Source organism: Sminthopsis crassicaudata, chromosome 2, assembly GCF_048593235.1.
Source record: "Sminthopsis crassicaudata isolate SCR6 chromosome 2, ASM4859323v1, whole genome shotgun sequence".
NCBI classification, from domain to species: Eukaryota; Metazoa; Chordata; class Mammalia; order Dasyuromorphia; family Dasyuridae; genus Sminthopsis; species Sminthopsis crassicaudata.
The window spans coordinates 355,621,196-355,645,017 of record NC_133618.1 but is presented as its reverse complement, the minus strand read 5'-3'; the positions used below and the strand labels follow the sequence as shown (position 1 = coordinate 355,645,017).

Here is a 23,822-nt window from a genome sequence, read left to right as displayed (position 1 = left end):
GAAATTGCATACAGTTAGTGGTCAGGAATCTGACTGTTTGTACTACTTACTTATCTCCTCTATCCTTAATTTCTTCATCTGAAAAATCAACCTTGTTTCACTCCTGATCTTACAAGGAAAGGTTCTAGTTTATCACCATTACATATGATGTTTACTGAAGTTTTTAAATATATGCTCCTTATTATTTTAAGGAATAGTCCATTTATTCCTATACTCTCAAGTGTTTTTAGTAGGAATGGATGTTGGATTTTATCAAATGCCTTTTCTGCATCTATTGAGATGATCATATGGTTTTTATTAATTTGATTATTAATATGGTCAATTATACTAATAGTTTTCCTAATATTAAACCAGCCCTGCATTCCTGTTATAAATCCCACTTGGTCATAGTGTATTATGCTGGGGATGATTTTCTAAAGTCTATTTGCTAATATCTTATTTAAGATTTTAGCATCAATATTCATTAAGGAAATTGGTCTATAGTTTTCTTTCTCAGTTTTCGATCTACCTGGTTTAGGTATCAGAACCATGTCTGTGTCACAGAAGGAATTTGGTAGGACTCCTTCAATCCCTATTTTTTCAAATAGTTTACATAGCATTGGAGTTAGTTGTTCTTTAAATGTTTGGTAGAATTCACCTGTAAATCCATCTGGTCCTGGGGACTTTTTCTTAGGAAGTTGGTTAATAGCTTGGTCTATTTCTTTTTCTGAGATGGGACTATTTAGACTACTTACTTCTTCCTCTGTTAATCTGGGCAAGCTATATTTTTGAAGGTATTCTTCTATTTCATTTAAGTTATCAAATTTATTGGCATAAAGTTGAGCAAAGTAGCTCCTAATTATTTTTCTAATTTCCTCTTCATTAGTGGTGAGTTCACCCTTTTCATTTTCAAGACTATCAATTTGCTTTTTCTCTTTCCTTTTTTTAATCAGGTTTACTAAGGGTTTGTCTATTTTGTTGGTTTTTTCATAAAACCAACTCTTAGTTTTATTAATTAATTCAATAGTTTTTTTACTTTCAATTTTATTAATCTCACCTTTTATTTTTTGAATTTCAAGTGTTGTGTTTGTCTGGGGGTTTTTAATTTGTTCCTTTTCTAGCAATTTTAGTTGTAAGCCCAATTCGTTGGCCCTCTCTTTCTCTATTTTATGCAAGTAGGCCTGTAGATATATAAAACTTCCCCTTGGGTGAAGTTATTAATTATGTCTACGATTTGCTCTTTTACCCAATCATTCTTTAGTATAAGATTATTTAGTTTCCAATTATTTTTTGGTCTATTTTCCCCTGGCTTTTTATTAAATGTTATTTTGATTGCATTATGGTCTGAAATGGATGTATTTACTATTTCTGCCTTACTGCATTTGATTTTGAGGTTTTTATGCCCTAGTATATGATCAATTTTTGTATAGGTTCCATGAACTGCTGAGAAGAAAGTATATTCCTTTCTGTCTCCATTTAGCTTTCACCAAAGATCTATCATATCAAACTTGTCTAGTATTCTATTTACCTCTTTGACTTCTTTCTTATTTATTTTGTGGTTTGATTTATCTAATTCTGAGAGTGCAAGGTTGAGATCTCCCGCTATTATAGTTTTGCTATCTATTTCCTCTTGCAGCTCTCTTAATTTCTCTTTTAAGAATTTAGATGCTTTTATTCTTCCATATGAATTTTGTTGTTATTTTTTCTAGGTCATTGAAATAGTTCCTTGGGAGTCTGATTGGTATAGCACTAAATAAATAGATTAGTTTGGGGAGTATTTTCATCTTTATTATATTCGCTTGGCCTATCCTAGAGCACTGAATGTCTTTCCAATTATTTAAATCTGATTTTATTTTTGTGGCAAGTGTTTTGTAATTTTTCTCATATAATTCCTGACTAGTCTTTGGTAGATGGATTCCCAAATACTTTATACTCTCAACATTTGTTTGGAATGGAATTTCTCTTTGTATCTCTTGCTGTTGCATTTTGTTAGTGATATATAAAAATGCCGAAGATTTATGTGGATTTATTTTGTATCCTGCCACTTCGCTGAAATTTTGAATTATTTCTAGTAGCTTTTTAGCAGAGTCTTTGGGGTTCTCTAAGTATACCATCATGTCATCTGCAAAAAGTGATAGTTTAATTTCCTCATTTCCTACTCTAATTCCTTGAATCTCTTTCTCGGCTCTTATTGCCGAGGCTAGCGTTTCTAGTACTATATTGAATAGTAATGGTGATAGTGGGCAACCTTGTTTCACTCCTGATCTTACTGGGAAAGGTTGCAGTTTATTTCTATTGCATATTATGCTTACTGAAGGTCTTAAATATATTTGGGAATCTATCTACCAAAGGAAAGTCAGGAATTATATGAGAAAAATAACAAAACACTTGCCACATATGGAAGAATAAAAGCTCGAGAATTGCAAGGGAACTAAAAAACTCAGAGGAAGGTGGTCTAAGTGTACCTGATCTAAAGCTATATTATATAGCAGCAGTCACCAGAACCATTTGGTATTGGCTAAGAAATAGACCGGTAGATCAGTGGAACAGATTAGATACAAAGGACAAAAAAGGGTACATCTATAGCAATCTAATCTTTGACAAACCCAAAGATACCAACATTAGGGATAAAAATTCATTATTTGGAAAAAAAACTGTTGGGAAAACTGGAAATTAGTATGGCAGAAATTAGATATGGACCCACACTTAACACCATATACCAAGATAAGATCAAAATGGGTCCATGATTTAGGCATAAAGAGTGAGATAATAAATAGATTAGAGGAACAGAGGATAGTCTACATCTCCTACTTGTGGAGGAGGAAGGAATTTATGACCAGAGGAGAACTAGAGATCATTATTGATCACAACATAGAAGATTTTGATTACATCCAACTAAAAAGTTTCTGTACAAACAATACTAATGCAAACAAGATTAGAAGGGAAGTAACAAATTGGGAAAATATTGTTAAAAACAAAGGTTCTGACAAAGGTCTCATTTCCAAAATATATAGAGAACTGACCCTAATTTATAAGAAACAGAACAATTCTCCAATTGATAAATGGTCAAAGGATATGAACAGACAATTCTCAGATGAAGAAATTGAAACTATATCCACTCATATGAAAGAGTGTTCCAAATCACTACTGATCAGAGAAATGCAAATTAAGACAACTCCGAGATACCACTACACACCTGTCAGATTGGCTAAGATGACAGGGACAAATAATGATGAATATTGGAGGGGATGTGGGAAAACTGGGACTCTGATACATTGTTGGTGGAATTGTGAAAGAATCCAGCCATTCTTGAGAGCAATTTGGAACTATGCCCAAAAAGTTATCAAACTGTGCATACCCTTTGACCCAGCAGTACTACAACTGGGCTTATATCCCATAGAAATACTAAAGAGCGGAAAGAGACCTATATGTGCCAAAATGTTTGTGGCAGCTCTTTTTGTTGTAGCTAGAAACTGGAAGATGAATGGATGTCCATCAGTTGGAGAATGGTTGGGTAAATTATGGTATATGAAGGTTATGGAATATTATTGCTCTGTAAGAAATGACCAGCAGGAGGAATACAGAGAGGCTTAGAAAGACTTACATCAACTGATTCTGAGTGAAATGAGCAGAACCAGAAGATCACTGTACACTTCAACAACAATACTGTATGAGAATGTATTCTGATGGAAGTGGAAATCTTCAACATAAAGAAGAGCCAACTCACTTCCAGTTGATCAATGATGGACAGAGGTAGCTACACCCAGAGAAGAAACACTGGCAAGTGAATGTAAATTGTTAGCACTAATATCTGTCTGCCCAGGTTACATGTACCTTCAGAATATAATGCTTATTGTGCAACAAGAAAATGGTATTTACACACATGTATTGTATCTAGGTTATATTGTAACACATGTAAAATGTATGGGATTGCCTGTCATCGGGGGGAGGGAGTGGAGGGTGGGAGGGGGATAATTTGGAAAAATGAATACAAGGGATAATATTATAAAAAATATATAATAATAAAAAAATAATTAAAAAGAAAAAAAAAAACACCCTGGCCTCATCCTTGTTCAAGAACTCAGTGATTCCTCTATCCAACCATAACTACCTATAATTTCATCTCTTCCCATGCTTTACTACACCTAAGTCTACTGACACTGACATTAGCTTCCATACTCTTAGTACTCTCTTGGACTCTTGCTTCTACTTAGCCTTCATTTTCTTCCCTTCTTAATCTTAATGACTTCATCTTTATCCTGTCTTCTATTACTGAATTTTTGCTCCCTTTATTAATAACCAGTCAGAACCCTGGATTTCCACTTCCAGATGCCTCTTCTGTTCCAGCTCTTGTGTGACTTTGTTCATGCAACCTTGCGATAGCAATTGAGATGCCTTCTCATCTCAATTGGTTTGCCAATGCTATAGAGTAATTCTTATTCTCACACTATATGTTTGAGAATTAGAAGGGACAATGGAGTTCATCTAGCCCAATTCCTCAATTATATATATTTGGAGGGGAGGGCTGTTGAAAAAGCTCCAGTTGTTCCTATCTGCCCGTAGAATGAAAGGTACACATTTCTCTCCTTAGCATTTTAGCACCTCTCAATCAATCTGATCTATTTTTCCATACTCATTAAATATTATTCCACTTAACATATCCATGGTTTGGTCAAACTGACCTAGTCATCTTCCATTATCATGTCTTAATGGAGGTCTTTTCCTATGACAAATTTCACTGCCTTTTCACATAGAATCAGAGCCAAGAATGATTTTTCTCGTATTCCACTCCCAAATGATCAAATTTCACATGCCTTTTTTATTTGTGATGACTATGCCCATACTTTTACAATATTTCTGGCAAAGAGAGATCTATTGCTTTGTTTATTTTGTTTTTAATGCAAAGTTTAGAAATGTAGTCAGCTTCAGTATATTGATCAAGGACACATTTAAATGATTTCTTTTCAGTCTTCAGCTCTTTAAAAACATAAGGTCCATGCTACTGATTTCTGGCTTCCATTCTCAAAGAAAGTTTACCAGATTTTGCTGCTTCTCTGCTTCCAAGCCGACCATTTACGCTGTCTGCTGGAGAAATAGGACTCCAGGAAATTTAATGGAGAAGCCTTGACAGAGTTCAGCATTTGTTATCTATAGTGCAGCTACAAAACAGCACATTTGTGAGAAGCAAGGTTGAGCTTCATTGTTTTTTGGTTTTTCTCCTGCCCTGACATTCAGGGGGAGGCAAAAGAAGTGCATCATGTCTAAATGGCATGATCAATCAATCAATGATCAGATGACAGCTTCCACTGTTTTCTATTGTCTACAAATATTCTCTTGGGGAGAGGACAGCTACAGCGAGCTGTCTAAGGTGGAGACAAGATGCAGTAGCCTTTTCTAATCACTTCATATCGGGGAGAACAATTTTCTTTATCTTTTCCTTCCAGTCCTTCTTGGAGATAAAAACAGGAAGTGCCATAGTAGGAGAGGAATCAAGAAAAGGATGTCTGAAATTGACTTTTCAAATTACAAGCAGACATATTCCCTGACAACATAATTTCCTAGCATTCTTGTCCTAATCCCTGCCTTTGGAAATTCTGTACTTTTGGCAGAAATCTACTTAAATGTTTCCTCCTTTATGGAACCTTCCTTCATTTCTTCTTGAAAAGTAACTTTTCAGTTGCATATAATGATAACTGATATTATATAAAGCATTGTACATACATTGCTCATTTTTGCCTCAGTATCATGTTGTGTTAAAAACTACAGGTATTATTATCCCCATTGTAAGGATAACCCAAAGCACAGAGCAGACAGGTTGATTTGCTCAGGATCATATAATACATAATACATTTGTTCAATATGCAAATATGTAATAAACAGGTCTATTTGAATTCTTTGTATTTCTTGCCTTAAGTCCCTTGCTTACCTCTACTATTTCTCACAAAATATACCTTTTTTCTTTATGTACTTTTTTGGGGGTAATATAGCTTAACTTCTCCCCATACCCATACACCATTTTACCAATGAAGAAATTGAGGACCATAGGAGTTAATTGATTTGTTCAAGATCACACAGAGTGTCAATAGTAAAAATTTGAATCCAGGTCCTTTGCAATACAGTTATACAAGGATATGTCATATCTCTTTGTACTACAATATGTTCTCCATGGCACAATACTGGGTCTGGAATTAAAAAGACCTGAGTACAAATTTAGCCTCAGATGCTTATTAGTGATGTAACTGAGCATGCCACTTAATTTCTCTCTCAGTTTCTGCAATCATAAGATGAGGATAATAATATCATATACTTTCCAGGGTTACTGTAAAGACTAAATGAGATATTTCCAATGTGCTTAGCACTTGATCCTTAATAAATGCTTTCTTGTTTCCTTCCTATTTTTCTTCCTTTTTTCTGCCTTCACTGCATTGCATAGAGTATAGGCACTTAATAAATATTTGGTGAATAAATGATGAAAAAACAATTCCTTATTACAGAATTTATAGAAATTTATAACGAAATGGATCCAGAGAGGGAAAAATACTAATACAAGGTCACATGCTCAGTTGATATTTCAATTGGGACTAGATAGAATCTGGTTCTCCTGTTGTTCCATTGATATATTCCATCTAACTTTTCTACTATATATTGTCTCCCTCTTTGTTAATAATGAGATTATGGTCCTGGTTTTCAATCAGACACCATTATTCATAGGTTTACACCTTTGGATATGAGAAAGGGAGCTGTCTACTTCAAAACATGCCATTTCCATCATGGAAGGCTGGCCCCTAATTAAATAACCATTATCATGAATGACATTACAACTATCACAGCTGCTTTAATTACTTGTTCAAATGAATGGCAAGAAATTGTACTCACCCAACAGGCTTTTGCCCTTGCTTAGTTTCTGAATCCTGTTCATTTCATTCTGGCAAGGGAGACCTAAAACATAATGTATAAGTCAGTTTCCAGATGGTGTAGGATATACTCTCTAATAACTGGCTTCACTTTTGACATGAAATATAGTCAAAAGTACACCTGGAACTAGAATTACTCCATATGCTGGTTCTGAACAGTGAGACAAATTTGAGCATTACTATTGTTCCTTTTAAAATCCTAGCACAATGTATTTAAAAATAGTATTTGACAGCTACTTGGGTGATGAGATATTTTTTTTTTCCTATATACCACTATCTCTAAAAATGCCCAAGGTCTAATTTACTATTGGCTAATTTCTTGTCATCAGAAAGTGTATAACCTCAGGGGTGAATTAGCTGAATAAAGTTAATCCAAATAATAGATCAGTTTAATTACAGAACAATGACTCCTTTGTATGCTACCTTTTTACTATGCCTCACATGGCAGAAAGCATGCCTTCAATAATATTAACCAGCAAACTCATTCCACCCTCAAGGCCTTCTAGTTTTGAAATAAGAAATTAGACATCATTACTAAGATACAATAGAAAGCCAAGATGGCTCCTTCTTTTGATAGAGTCTTCAATGAATCATTTACCTAGGCAATGGAATCACCCTTATATCACTTACCTATTGAAGGGCAAGGAATGAAAGCTTCAAATTAGAATGAAGCTTGTTGAAGTATATTAGTACATAAAATACATTCACTACACATCACCTACAATGGCTGAATTGATCTGCATTTCTAAACAAACAGAACTCTTGGATCCCTTAAAATTACATTGATTCTTTTTTCTGAAAATCCCAAAGCACTCATGCAATCTAATTTTTGTTTATTCCTGCAACATTTCTTTCATAGCTTTTTCTATCTCTTGCTTGGGACACAGAGGCTCAGAGACATGATAAATTACAGGAGGCACTCACATTGTTGACAGATGAGAAAAAAGAAGAGTAACCCTCACATTTCAGGACCAATCAATGTCCTGAGCTTTTATCTCACATTTTCTAACCTTATTCACCTACATGAAAATTGTAATTGTATGATGATAGATTTGTGTTTCCCTATGAAATCTATAATACTTTAAGTAAGCTCAGAGAATTTACAAGCTTATTTTTTTTCTACCTGCCCATGGAGATGAAGTAGGAGTAAAACAGATAAAACCTTTCAGTTCACTTATCTATTTATTTATTTATTATTTACAAAACATATGCATGGGTAGTTTTTCCTTGCAAAGTGACCCTTGCAAAATCTTCTGTTCCAACTTTTCCCTTCCTTTCCCCCACCTTCTCCCCTAGATGGTAGGTATTCCAATACATATTAAATATGTTAAAGTATATGTTAAACACAATATATGTATACATATTTATATAGGTATCTTGCTGCTCAAGAAAGATCAGATCTAGAAAGAAGATAAAAAACTCTGAGAAGGAAAACAAAAATGCAATAAAAAATAACAGAAAGAATGGAAATTCTATGTTGTGGTCCACACTAATTTCCCATAATTTTCTCTCTGGGTTAGCTGATTCTCTTCATTACTAAGCAATTAGTACTGCTTTGAATCATCTCATTGTTGAAGAAAGCCATGTCCATTAGAATTAATCATCATATAGTATTGTTGTTGAAGTGTTTAATGATCTCCTGGTTCTACTCATTTTGCTTAGCATTAGTTCATGTAGATCTCTCCAGGCCTTTCTGAAATCATCCTGCTGGTCATTTCTTACAGAACAATACTATTCTATAACATTCATATACCACAATTTACCCACCCATTGTCCAATTGATGTGCATCCATTCAATTTCCAGTTTCTTGCCACTACAAAGAAGGCTGCCACAAACATTTTTGCACATATGGGTCCCTTTCCCTTCTTTAAGATCTCTTTGGGATATAAGGCCAGTAGTAACACTGCTGGATCAAAGGGTATGTACAGTTCAACAACTTTCTGAGCATGGTTCCAAATAGTTCTCCAGAATGCTTGTATCCCTTCACAATTCCACAACAATGTCTCAGTGTCCCAGTTTTCCCATATGCCTTCCAATATTCATCATTATCTTTTCCTGTCATCTTAGCCAATCTGACAGGTGTAGTGGTATCTCAGAGTTGAATTAATTTGCATTTCTCTGATTAATAATGACTTGGAGCATCTTTAGAAAAAAGTTTCAATTTCTTCATCTGAGAATTAACTGTTCATATCCTTTGACCATTTATCAATTGGAGAATGGCTTGATTTCTTATAAATTTGGGTCAATTCTCTATATATTTTGGAAATGAGGCCTTTATCAGAGCCCTTGATTGTAAAAATGTTTTCCCAGTTGATTGGTTCCCTTCTAATCTTGTCTGCATTAGTTTTGTTTGTACAAAAACTTTATAACAAAATATAACCAAAATTTTCTATTTTGTGATCAATAATCATCTCTAGTTCTTCTTTGATCATAAGCCATTCCTTCCTCTTCCACAGGTCTGAAAGGTAAGCTATACTGTGTTCTTCTAATTTATTTATAATCTAATTCTTTATGCCTAGATCATGATTTTGACCTTATCTTGGTGTATGGTGTTAAGTGTGAGTCAGTGCCTAATTTTTGCCATACTAGTTTCCAATTTTCCCAGCAGTTTTTGTCAAATAGTGAATTCTTATGCCAAAATCTGGGATCTTTGGGTTTGTCAAAAATTAGATTGCTATAGTTATTCATTATTTTGTCCTGTGAACATAATCTATTCCACTGATAAACTAGTCTATTTCTTAGCCAATACCAAAAGTTTTGGTGGCCATTGCTTTATAATATAGTTTTAGATCTGGTACAGCTAAGCTACCTTCATTTGATTTTTTATGAATTTTGTTATTTTTTCTAAGTCAGTAAAATAGTTTCTTGGAAGTTTGTTTGGTATAGCACTAAATAAGTAGATTAGTTTAGGTAGCAATTTCATTTTTATATATTATCTTGGACTACCCATGAACACTTGATATTTTTTCCAACTGATTTGACTTGACTTTATCTGTGGGGAAAATGTTTTGTAGTTTTACTCATATAATTCCTGATTTTTCCTTGGCAGATAGACTCCCAAGTATTTTATCCTATCAACAGTTATCTTAAATGGAATTTCTCTTTGTATTGCTTACTGTTGGATTTTGTTAGTGATGTATAAAAATGCTGATGATTTACATGGATTTATTTTATATCTTGCAGCTTTGCTAAAGTTGTGGATTATTTATAATAGTTTTTAGTAGATTCTCTGGAGTTCTCTAAGTATACCATCATATCATCTGCAAAGAATGATAATTTGGTTTCCTCATTACCTATTCAAATCTTTCAGTTTTTAAGTTCCACAAATTCAAACCTGTTTTTGGATTAGTGTCATATGTCTTATATCCAAATAGGAAGATGATAACATTTTACATTTATATAGTATTTTTAAAGAATCTTGGCATCTCATGTTATTTACTCTATGAACTGCTGAGAAGAAAGTATACTCCTTTCTGCCTCCATTAATTTTCTTCAAAGATCTATCATATCTAATTTTTCTAATATTCTATTTACCTCTTTGACTTCTTTCTTATTTATTTTGTGATTTAATTTATCTAATTCTGAGAGTGCAAGGTTGAGGTCTCCCACTATTATAGTTTTGCTGTCTATTTTTTCTTGCAGCTCTCTTAATTTCTCTTTTAAGAATTTAGATGCTACACCACTTGGTACATATATGTTTAATATTGAAATTGCTTCATTATCTATGTTACCCTTTAGCAAGATATCTTCCATATCTCTTTTAATTAGATCAGTTTTTGCTTTTGCTTGATCTGAGATGAGGATGGCTATCCCTCTTTTTTTACTTCACCTGAAGCATAGTAGATTCTGCTCCATATGTTATTTACTCTAAAGATAATGCTGTAATTTGGGTATAAAAGTGATTGCTATCCTCTATACAGATGAATAAATAGGGACTCACAGCTTGAATGACTTGTCCTAAGTCACACAGTTATTTAGGAACAGATCAGAGACTGAAGCAGTTGCTTTATAATTATAAGTTTGTTTGTTTTCCCTCAGTATACTATCCCTAAAATAGAAATGAATTTGGAAATCAACAACATTCTAGGAAGAAGGAATAAGTTCTATATTTTTACTCAATATCACACTGTTCTCTAGTTTCTTGCCTGAGATATATTAAGATTTATTTTCCTTCCAATCCCACTCCTGACAGTTAGAGCTTTACCACCATCTTAGCAGCTTCATCCAAGTCATCACAAGCAAGAATTTTAAGTCCACTATCTGCTATCAATGCTTTGACATCATCAACTCGTGTACCTTGTAACTGTACCACAATAGGTATTTTAATTTCCAAATCCTTTACTGCCATGACTATACCTTGTGCTATAACATCACATTGCATGATTCCTCCAAACTAGAATAGCCTGTACCTTTTTTATCATAAGTTACAAGTTTAAATGCTTGTGTAACTTGATCAACTGTAGCACCACCCCCAACATCAAGAAAATTGGCTGGAGTCCCTCCATGAAGTTTTATTATATCCATTGTGGCCTCTGTGACTAAATTAGGCATTAGTCTAATTATCTGGACTCTGACCCATTTCTTACCTTCTGGCTTCTGAAAGCAATAGCACCATTCATTATTTGAGAGTTTTCCATCTTTGAAGGAGTCACAAGAGTTGAAGAGGAGTTTGATGCATGGTTCATATTTGGTAAGGTAAATGGCATTGATCTCTGAATGATCAAGCAAGAGATCATAGTTCATGTCCAGTTTGTTGAACATCCAGCCCAGGGAGTCCTTGCAGATGGGCAGAATGCTGGTGTCAAACCCTAGAAGAGAGAAAAAATTCTGGCCCTTGAAAATATCTGCAGTTTCCTGAACTCACAAAGTCCCTGTTTGCCTAAGATTCAAGTGTCTATAAAGACTATCATAATGCTGACTACTTCTCCTCCTGCCTTCACACTCATTTTTCTCCTCTTTTCCCACTGTCTTGTGACAAAGTACCTACTTATAACCAGATAACCAGGTGATCTGGCCATTCCTCCTTGGGCACAAGGTCATAGGATTATATAGCTAGAGCTAGAAGGTATTTCAGAGATCACTTAGTGAAACTGCTTCATGTAAGGTCCTCCAAGACACACAAGAAGTAAACATAGGTAAGATTTTGAGCTCATGTCTGGAGTCAGTGTCCCTTACATTGCTGCAATACTTTCAACTTAGTAAATTCAAGGTATTGTGCTGTAAGTGCTGACAATATGAAGAGACAAAACAAATGATCACCATCCTCAAGCAGCTTATATTCAACTTTATTTTTAAATAAATGAAGTAAAATGGGAAAATTAGTTGTTTCAAAAGTCTGAGAAATTCTCTATACTATACTACTATCTATGTAACCCTGAGCAAAGTTTCAACCTCTTTACACCAAAATTTTATTGCTTTGTTTTTAAATGTAAAAATGATCTCTAGGGTACTTTATAGGTAGACATTCTAAGTCTATCACAATGTATGTATTAGCCATAAGTCACTTTTATAAGTCAAAATATTTCAGATGCACCAGGCAGGCCCACTGTGAGAATTTCACAATGAATGCTTTTATAAAGGGAAGCTGCTTCTTACTATCATCATGATTGATCTCTTGTATAAAATCTAGATATTCATATACTGAGTTTGCTTAAAGTGGGGCACCAGTTCTGTAGGGGAGTACAAATGCATTTGTTAAAGGTCATTAAAGACAGTTTTATGATGGAATGAAAATTCCTCATGATCCAATATTTTGAAGTGAGAAGGAACTTATCAGTGGGAAGTTTGATTATTTGTCTAAGAACTACATAGCTTCAGGAAATATTGATCTGAAACTCACCTAAGAAAGAAATATACCTAGACAAGATGGGACAATGTATGATGAATGAAAAGCCTGATTTTACACAAGAGATAAATTATAATATTTGGGAAGGAAATTAAAAGTAAATAAAATTAAAAGAGTTTGCAAATGTTCATTCTACAAAAGGACAATCCTACTAATAATGAGCTCCCCTAATAAATTTTAAGTAAATATGGAATGTCAGAGCTGGAAAAGACCTTCTTGGTCTTATAATCCAATTCACTCATTTTACAAAGTGGGAAACTAAACCCTAGAGAAGGTAATTGATTTTCTTTCACTCATCTCCTTAATTTTTTATTTAAGAACCAAATCAAATCACATAAAACTATCTTTTAACCATCTTCAACTTAAAGCAAAATATTCTTTTTAAAAAATATTTAGTTAGGACTTCTGGCCAAGATGGTAGCGTGAAGGCAGACAGCTGCTTGAGCTCTGCATTTACTCTCAGAACTTACTTCATGACAAGCCTCAGAGTTAATGCTTGACAAGAAAAGAAACCCACAAATAATCACCAAGAGATGACATCCTTGAAATTCGCCAGAGAAGGTCTATGTTTGCTCGGGGGAGGGTCGAACAGACTGGGTACAGACTGAGGGCAGGCAAGCCAGAGCAATGACAGGCAGTTTCCACAAACTCAGACCCGAGGGTCTGCCTGTGCTGGGAAAAGGCTTTTACCCCAGTGTGGATGTTCCATCTTGGCAGCAAGCCAGAAGCAGCAGAGAGGGTGTAAACACTGGAGGTGAGGATTAAAACCCCGGAAAGCTAGAGTCCCTTGGAACCCGCCACACACAACCCCCACCTGGAATGACTCACTGCATTCTCAGAGCCTCAGAGTGCAGACTCAGTACAGTCATCACATAGAGAAAGAGAGGGCCAACGAATTGGGCTTACAACTAAAATTGCTAGAACAAATTAAAACCCCCCAGACAAACACAAAACTTGAAATTCAAAAAATAAAAGGTGAGATTAATAAAATTGAAAGTAAAAAAAAAATATTGAATTAATTAATAAAACTAAGAGTTGGTTCTATGAAAAAACCAACAAAATAGACAAACCCTTAGTAAACCTGATTAAAAAAAGGAAAGAGAAAAAGCAAATTGATAGTCTTGAAAATGAAAAGGGTGAACTCACCACTAATGAAGAGGAAATTAGAAAAATAATTAGGAGCTACTTTGCTCAACTTTATGCCAATAAATTTGATAACTTAAATGAAATAGAAGAATACCTTCAAAAATATAGCTTGCCCATATTAAAAGAGGAAGAAGTAAGTAGTCTAAATAGTTCCATCTCAGAAAAAGAAATAGAACAAGCTATTAACCAACTTCCTAAGAAAAAGTCCCTAGGCCAGAGGGATTTACATGTGAATTCTACCAAACATTTAAAGAACAACTAACTCCAGTGCTTTGTAAGCTATTTGAAAAAATAGGGATTGAAGGAGTCCTACCAAATTCCTTCTATGACACAGAAATGGTACTGATACCTAAACCAGGTAGATTGAAAACTGAGAAAGAAAACTATAGACCAATTTCCTTAATAAATATTGATGCTAAAATCTTAAATAAGATATTAGCAAATAGACTTCAGAAAATCATCCCCAGGATAATACACTATGACCAAGTGGGATTTATACCAGGAATGCAGGGCTGGTTTAATATTAGGAAAACTATTAGTATAATTGACCATATTAATAATCAAATTAATAAAAACCATATGATCATCTCAATAGATGCAGAAAAAGCATTTGATAAAATCCAACATCCATTCCTACTAAAAACGCTTGAGAGTATAGGAATAAATGGACTATTCCTTAAAATAATAAGGAGCATATATTTAAAACCTTTAGTAAACATCATATGTAACGGCGATAAACTAGAACCTTTCCCTGTAAGATCAGGAGTGAAACAAGGTTGCCCACTATAACCATTACTATTCAATATAGTATTAGAAATGCTAGCCTCAGCAATACGAGCCAAGAAAGAGATTCAAGGAATTAGAGCAGGAAATGAGGAAATCAAATTATCACTTTTTGCAGACGACATGATGGTATACTTAGAGAACCCCAAAGACTCTGCTAAAAAGCTATTAGAAATAATTAAGAATTTTAGCAAAGTGGCAGGATACAAAATAAATCCACATAAATCCTCAGCATTTTTATACATTACCAACACAATCCAACAGCAAGAGATACAAAGAGAAATTCCATTCAAAAATGGAGAGTCAGGAATTATATGAGCAAAATTACACAACACTTGCCACAAAAATAAAGTCAGATTTAAATAATTGGAAAGACATTCAGTGCTCTTGGATAGGCCGAGCGAATATAATTAAGATGACAATACTCCCTAAACTAATCTATTTATTTAGTGCTATACTAATCAGACTTCCAAGAAACTATTTTAATACCCTAGAAAAAACAACACCAGAATTCATATGGAACAACAAAAGGTCGAGCATTTCAAGGGAAGTAATGAAAAAAAATTAAGTGAAGGTGGACTAGCTGTACCTGATCTAGAACTGTATTATAAAGCAACAGTCACCAAAACCATTTGGTATTGGCTAAGAAACAGACTAGTTGATCAGTGGCATAGGTTAGGTTCACAGGGCAAGATAGTGAATAAAAATAGCAATCTAGAGTTTGACAAACCCAAAGATCACAACTTTTGTGATAAGAATTCATTATTTGACAAAAACTGCTGGGAAAACTGGAAATTAGTATGGCAGAAACTAGGCATGGACCCAATTTAACACCACATACTAAGATTAGATCAAAATGGGTCCAAGATTTAGGCATAAAGAACAAAATCATAAATAAATTGGAGGAACATGGGATGGTTTACCTCTCAGACTTATGGAGGAGGAAGGAGTTTGTGTCCAAGGGAAAACTAGAGACCATTATTGATCACAAAATAGAACATTTTGATTACACCAAATTAAAAAGTTTCTGTACAAACAAAACTAATGCAAACAAGATTAGAAGGGAAGTAACAAATTGGGAAAACATTTTTACAGTTAAAGGTTCTGATAAAAATCTCATTTCCAAAATATACAGAGAATTGACTTTAATTTATAAGAAATCAAGCCATTCTCCAATTGATAAATGGTCAAAGGATATGAACAGACAATTTTCAGATGATGAAGTCAAAACTATTTCCACTCATATGAAAGAGTGTTCTAAATCACTATTGATCAGAGAAATGCAAATTAAGACAACTCTGAGATACCACTACACACCTGTCAGATTGGCTAAGATGACAGGAACAAATAATGATGAATGTTGGAGGGGCTGTGGGAAAACTGGGACACTGATGCATTGTTGGTGGAGTTGTGAAAGAATCCAACCATTCTGGAGAGCAATCTTGAATTATGCCTAAAAAGTTATCAAAATGTGCATACCCTTTAACCCAGCTATACTTCTACTGGGCTTATATCCCAAGGAAATACTAAAGAAGGGAAAGGGACCTGTATGTGCCAAAATGTTCGTGGTAGCCCTTTTCATAGTGGCTAGAAGCTGGAAGATGAATGGATGTCCATCAGTTGGAGAATGGTTGGGTAAATTATGGTATATGAATGTTATGGAATATTATTGTTCTGTAAGAAATGACCAGCAAGAGGAATACAGAGAGGTTTGGAGAGACTTATATCAACTGATGGTAAGTGAAACGAGCAGAACCAGAAGATCATTATACACTTCAACAATGATACTGTATGAGGATGTATTCTGATGGAAGTGGATATCTTCAACATAGAGAAAAGCTAATCCAATTCCAATTGATCAATGATGAACAGAATCAGCTACATCCAGAAAAGGAACACAGGGAAATGAATGTAAACTGTTATTTTTACGTTCTGAATCCAATTTTTCTTGTGCAACAAGAGAACTGTACGGGTCTGCACACATATCTAGGAAATACTTTAACATGTTTTACATGTATATGACTACCTGCCATCTAGGGGAGGGGGTGGAGGGAGAGACGGGAAAAGTTGTAACAGAAGTGAATGCAAGGAACAATGGTGTAAAAATTACCCATGATTTTGTTGTGTCAATAAAAATGTATAATTTTTTTAAAAATTAGTTATTTATTTATTAATTTTAATAGTTTTTATTTTCCAGATATATGCATGGGTAATTTTACATCATTGACAATTGCCAAACCTTTTATTCGAATTTTTTCCTTCTTCCCCCCAGCCCAGATGGCAGGTTCATGAATATATGTTAAAGTATAAATTAAATACAATATATGTATACATGTCCAAACAAATGTTTTGCTATAAAAAAGAATCATACTTTGAAATAGTGTACAATTAGCCTGTAAAGGAAATTTTTTAATTAATAATTTTTATTATATATATATATTTATAATATTATCCCTTGTATTCATTTTTCCAAATTATCACCCCCTCCTTCTATTCCCTCCCCCCGAAGACAGGCAATCCCATACATTTTACATGTGTTACAATATAGTCTAGATACAATACATGTGTGTGAATATCATTTTCTTGTTGCACAATAAAGTTTAGATTCCGAAGGTACATGTAAACTGGGCAGACAGATATTAGTGCTAACAATTTACATTCACTTCCCAGTGTTTCTTCTCTGGGTGTAGCTACCTCTGTCCATCATTGATCAACTGGAAGTGAGTTGGTTTTTCTTTATGTTGAAGATTTCCACTTCCATCAGAATACAACCTCATACAGTATTGTTGTTGAAGTGTACAGTGATCTTCTGGTTATGCTCATTTCACTCAGCATCAGTTGATTTAGGTCTCTCCAGGCCTCTCTGTATTCCTCCTGCTGGTCATTTCTTACAGAGCTATAATATTCCATAACCTTCATATACCATAATTTACCCAACCATTCTCCAACTGATGGACATCCATTCATCTTCCAATTTCTAGCTACTACAAAAAGAGCTGCCACAAACATTATGGCACATATATGTCTCTTTCAACTCTTTAGTATTTCTTTGGGATATAAGCCCAGTAGTAGAACTGCTGGGTCAAAGGTATGCACAGTTTGATAACTTTTTATTTCTATTGCATATTATGCTTACTGAAGGTCTTAAATATATGCTCCTGATTATTCTAAAGAATAGTCCATTTATTCCTATACTCTCAAGAGTTTTTAGTAGGAATTGATGTTGGATTTTGTCAAATGCTTTTTCTTCATCTATTGAGATGATCATATGGTTCTTATTAATTTGATTATTAATAATGTCAATTATATTAATAGTTTTCCTAATATTAAACCAGCCCTGCATTCCTGGAATAAATCCTACTTGATCATAGTGTATTATCCTGGAGATGATTTCCTGAAGTCTTTTTGCTAATAACTTATTTAAGATTTTAGCATCCATATTCATTAAGGAGATTGGTCTATAATTTTCTTTCTCAGTTTTCGATCTACCTGGTTTAGGTATCAGTACCATGTCTGTGTCATAAAAGGAGTTTGGTAGGACTCCTTCATCCCCTATTTTTTCAAATAGTTTATATAGCATTGGGGCTAATTGTTCTTTAAATGTTTGGTAGAATTCACATGTGAATCCATCTGGCCCTGGGGATTTTTTCCTGGGGAGTTGATTAATAACTTGTTCTATTTCTTTTTCTGAAATGGGATTATTTAAGCAATTTATCTCCTCCTCTGTTAATCTAGGGAGCCTATATTTTTGGAGGAAGTCATCCATTTCACTTAAGTTATCAAATTTATTGGCATAAATTTGGGCAAAGTAACTCCTTATTATTTCTCTAATTTCCTCTTCATTGGTGGAAAGATCCCCCTTTTCATTTGTAAGACTATCAATTTGATTTTCCTCTTTCTTTTTTTTTGATCAAATTTACCAAAGGTTTATCTATTTTATTGGCTTTTTCGTAAAACCAACTCTTGGTTTTATTTATTAATTCAATGTTTTTTACGTTCAATATTATTGATTTCTCCTTTTAATTTTTGTATTTCAGGTTTAATTTTTGGTTGGGGGTTTATAATTTGGTCTTTTTCTAACCTTTTATGTTGTAAGCCCAATTCGTTAATCTTGTCTTTCTCTATTTTCTTCAAATAAGCCTCTAAAGATATAAAATTTCCCCTTATTACTGCTTTAGCTGCATCCCAAAGATTTTGGTATGATGTCTCATCATTGTCATTATCTTGGGTGAAATTGTTAATTGTTTCTATAATTTGCTCTTTCACCCAGTCATTCTTTAAGATGAGATTATTCAGTTTCCAATTACTTTTTGGTCTATTTACCCCTAACTTCTTACTGAATGTAGCTTTTATTGCATTGTGATCTAAGAAGAAGGCATTTATTATTTCTGCCTTCCTACATTTAATTTTGAGATCTTTATGTCCTAATATATGGTCTATTTTTGTATAGGAGCCATGAACTACTGAGAAGAAAGTATATTTCTTTCTATCACCATTCAATTTTCTCCAAAGGTCTATCATACCTAGTTTTTCTAATGTTCTATTTAGTTTTTTAATTTCTTTCTTATTTGTTTTGTGGTTTGATTTGTCTAAATCTGAGAGTGCAAGGTTGAGATCTCTCACTATTATAGTTTTACTGTCTATTTCTTCTTGTAATTCTCTTAACTTTTTCTTTAGAAAGTTAGATGCTATACCACTTGGTGCATATATGTTTAGTATTGATATGGCTTCATTATTTATGCTACCTTTCAGCAGGATAGAGTTTCCTTCCTTATCTTTTTTAAGGAGATCTACTTCTGCTTTCGCTTGATCTGAGATAAGGATAGCTACCCCTACTTTTTTGGCTTTACCTGAAGCATAATAGGCTCTGTTCCAACCTTTTACCTTTACTCTGTATGTATCTCCCTGCTTTAAGTGTGTTTTCTGTAAACAACATATTGTAGGTTTCTGATTTTTGATCCAATCTGCTATCCGTCTCCGTTTGATGGGATCGTTCATCCCATTTACATTTACAGTTAAAATTACTAATTCTGTATTTCCTGCCATCATATTATCCCCAGATTATGCTTTTTCCCTTGACCCCCCTGATCCCCCTCCCCGATAGTTAATTTACAGACCCCCCTTGTGACGTGCAACCCTCCCTTTTTTTTTTTAGTATCCCTCCCCCCTCCCTCCAAGTCCCTTCACTTATTCTCCTTTTCCTTTTCCCTTTTCCTCTCCCCCTTTTTAATGAGGTGAGAGAAAATTCTCTGAAAAACAAATATGTTAATTATTTACTCTTTGAGCCTCTCCTGATGAGAGTAAGATTCACACAATGATTCTCCCCCTCACTAAGTTCCCTCAGATATGCTGTATTTTCTATGCCTCTTCCTGGGATGTAGTTTTCCTTTTTTCATCATTCCTTCCCCTTTTTCTGAAACGACCTCCTTCCCTTTACTACACCCCCACTTTTTTTCTTTTATATCAGTAAAATCAAATTATCCTTGAGTACTTTTTGTATACCCACAACAGAGTTACAGTTTTCCATGGTTCTGTGTACCTTTTTCTGTTTCTCTTCAGTCTTGTGGATGTAGATCAAATTTTTTGTTTAAGTCTGGTTTTTTTCTTAGAAACATATAGAATTCCTCTGTTTCATTGAATGACCATCTTCTTCCATGGAAAAAGATGCTAAACTTAGCTGGGTAGTTCATTCTTGGTTGCAGTCCTTGATCTTTTGCCTTACGGAATATCAGGTTCCAGGCCCTTCTATCTTTTAATGTGGAGGCAGCCAGATCTTGGGTGACCCTTATTGTGGCACCTTGGTATTTAAATTGTTTTTTCTTAGCTGCTTGCAGGATTTTCTCCTTTGTGTGGTGATTCTGCAGCTTAGCCACAATATTCCGTGGTGTTCTTTTTTCAGGGTCTATTTCAGAAGGAGTTCGATGAATTCTTTCCACATCTACTTTCCCTTCTGTTTCTATTATATCTGGACAGTTCTCTTTGATAATTTCCTGTAAAATAGAATCTAGGCTCTTTTTTTGGTCATAGTTTTCTGGAAGTCCTATGATCTTCAGATTATCTCTCCTACATCTATTTTCCATGTCTATAGATTTTCCCAGTAAGTATTTGACGTTGTTCTCCTGCTTCTCATTTTTTTTGTTTTGTTTGACTGATTCTTGGGTTCTCTGTGAGTCATTCATTTCTATTTGTTCCATCCTGACTTTCAAGGAGTTATTTTCTTCTTTCACAGTTTTTAGTTCTTTTTGTAAATTCCCAATTTCGTTTTTAAATGAATTATTTTGCTCTATTGAATTTTTTTCCATTTCCCTAATTTTTTTGAGAATTATTTTTTTTTTCCAATTCAGAAATTCTATTTTCTTGAGACTTTTTTATCTTTTCCAATTCAGAAATCCTACTTTCCTGTGTTTTTTTAACCTTTTCTAATTCATAAATTTTGTTTCCCTGCATCTCCTGTGAATTCTTTATTTTTTCCAACTCCAATTTCAGGACGTTGTTATTCTCTATCATAGCTTCCCTTTCCTTTCCCCATTTTTCTTCAAACTCCCTCAATTTTTTAAGAATCTCTTCTAGGAGAGAGTTATGTGATGGGGGGCAGGAATCATTCCCCTTTAGGTTGTTATCTGCTGACTCTCTGCTGTTAACTTCCTCGGGGTTGGATACCCGCTCTTTCTCTGTGTAGAAGGAATCTATAGTTTTTCTGGCTTTTTTGTTCATATTTAAAAAATCTTTTGGGGTCTGTCCCTGGGGTAGGAAATTATTTATTTACTTCTTTACCAGCTTCCTCCCAGACCGGATGGATGCAGCGGCTCCTGCACCTGAGCTAAGATAGAGCTCTGGGAGAGAGTTCCCCACCCCCTCCCTGGAAGTGCCTCAGAGGTGATTAGCACCGCTGTGCCCCGAGGGTGCTGAACAGTAAAGGCAGCACATAGCCCAGCCTATCATTCCTGGTGGGGCGTGGATGTCTGCAGCAGGTGACATGAAAAGCCCCTGTGGTCAAACTGGAAGTGTCTGCCAGAAACCACGGTCCCTAGTTCAAAGGTTCCGCTTCTCTGGGACTTCCTGGAGCTGAGTTCCACTCCCTCCAGCTAAACTAGGCAGTGTGTATCTTTGGGCCGTTTCTGCCCACTTGTCAATCTCTTAACTATTCTCAGGTAGTAGCTGAGGCCACACCCCCTGGTGCCGAGATCTGCTGAGTCACCTCCAGGATCGGCGAAAATCTGACTTTTTAATATATTTTAGCTTTCTCCTCTGAACTGTTAGATAATTAGCAGAGAAGAGCTAATAGTCTGTGCCAGATTCCTTTATCTCAGTGGCTTCTCTGATCTCAGAGCCCTTCCCAGCGCGATCGGCAGATTATGCTAGCACCCAGCCGTCTGTGCTGGCCTCTCTTCTTCCTCCCCTGGGGACTGACCTTTTTTGTTGAAACTCCAGATTCTCTTCAGTTGGTAAGTCTTGCTTCCAGTCCTTGTGGTATCTATCAGTCCTGGGCTTATTCTGAGGCTGATTTATCCAATTTGTTGTGAGGGAGTGAGTACCTTTACAGAGTCGTGTGTTTCTTCTCCGCCATCTTCGCCTGTAAAGAAAATTAAAAATGCAGGCGGACAAATATAGAGGGACTGAGAATTCTATGTAGTGGTTCATAGTCATCTCCCAAAGTTCTTTCACTGGGTGTAGCTGGTTCAGTTCATTACTCCTCTGTTGGAACTGATTTGGTTCATCTCATTATTGAAGATGGCCACATCCATCAGAATTGATCATCATATAGTATTGTTGTTGAAGTATACAACGATCTCCTGGTCCTCCTCATTTCACTCAGCATCAGTTCATTTCTCTCCAGGCCTTTCTGAAATCATCCTGTTGGTCATTTCTTACAGAACAATAATATTCTATAATATTTATATACCACAATTTATTCAGCCATTCTTCAAATTGATGGGCATCCACTTAGTTTCCAGTTTCTGGCCACCACAAAGAGGGCTGCCACAAACATTCTAAGCAAAATATTCTTAAACCAGTGTTGGGGCATTTCTCCCATGGTGGTATTGAAGGCATAAAACATACTAAGGAGACTGATGCAATCCTTGAGGTTAAGATTTTTAAATGGCGTGCATTAAAATAAGACAGAAAGAATCTGGCAAAAGGGCCACCAGACTGCTACAAGAATTGATACCTAATTTATGATTGGAAAACAGAACAGGTTAAAGTTTCCATGCCAATCACTCCATATTGTGATTAGTTCTGCAAGAAATCACTGAACTTTTGTTCTGGTCAGTTCTGGCCTAGGTGAGATAGTGAGACAAGGTCTCAAAAACCCAAACCAAACAAACAAAAAAAATCAGCTCACAACATTTTGATCCCTTGTATAAACTAAATGCCAATGACTTATGATTAATTAAAGCTTTCATTAGTGTGAGATTTTCTCCCAGTCTCTAGGGATAGATAACAAATTGCCTATAACTTAGTCTTAGAAAGTTGCTTGAGGCTCAGAAAACTTCAGTGGAATGCCCGCATATTTTCACATAACTAGTAAGCGTCAGAGATAGTATTTAAATCTTCCTGACTTTTTAAGACTCCACTGTGACTTAGTATTATAATGAAGACCACTAGTGTCAAACTCCAATATAAATGGATCTCTCTGGTCTGCATATTGCTTTAGAAAACTACAAATTAATGTTTATGTGTTATATTATATTTACTTTGTAGAACATTTTCCAGTTAATTTTTTTAAGAACCAAACTTCCAGAAACAATTTTATTTAATATTAATCTGTTATTCAAACATTTCTAAATAAAAGAGAGATAGCCAAAAAAAAATGATAGTTAACACCCATGACCTCAGAAATATCCTTCTTCATGACAATTTAAAGAAACATTTATAGGAATCTGGAAAGATTAAAGATATAAAGATACAATTTGGGATTAAAATAATTATTTTATTATTTTCATTATGTTTATATATAATTATTATAATGTATATATAATTATCATAAAAATGTTACAACTGCTGCAATTATTGAATTGTTTCTTGACTAAACTCCTCAAAGGTTGAGTTTTTTTAATAGAATGCAATATCTTTAAGAAGACAATAAAACTGTTTAATTTAGGAGAGTAGGTTAGAAATGATCTAAACTAGATCAGAGTTAAGTTTGGTTTCT

General features: G+C 34.7%; 1 protein-coding gene across 1 annotated transcript in view; it reads right to left on the bottom strand.

The window, feature by feature from the left end:
* The window catches only part of SPOCK1 (SPARC (osteonectin), cwcv and kazal like domains proteoglycan 1), an 809,688-nt gene that overhangs the window by 31,190 nt on the left and 754,676 nt on the right, over positions 1–23,822 (bottom strand). The window contains exons 8-9 of the mRNA XM_074290862.1: positions 11,481–11,702; positions 6,856–6,918 (exon numbers count right to left, since the gene is read on the bottom strand). Coding sequence (XP_074146963.1) covers positions 6,856–6,918; positions 11,481–11,702 — 285 coding nt within the window. The remainder of the gene's footprint in view (positions 1–6,855; positions 6,919–11,480; positions 11,703–23,822) is intronic.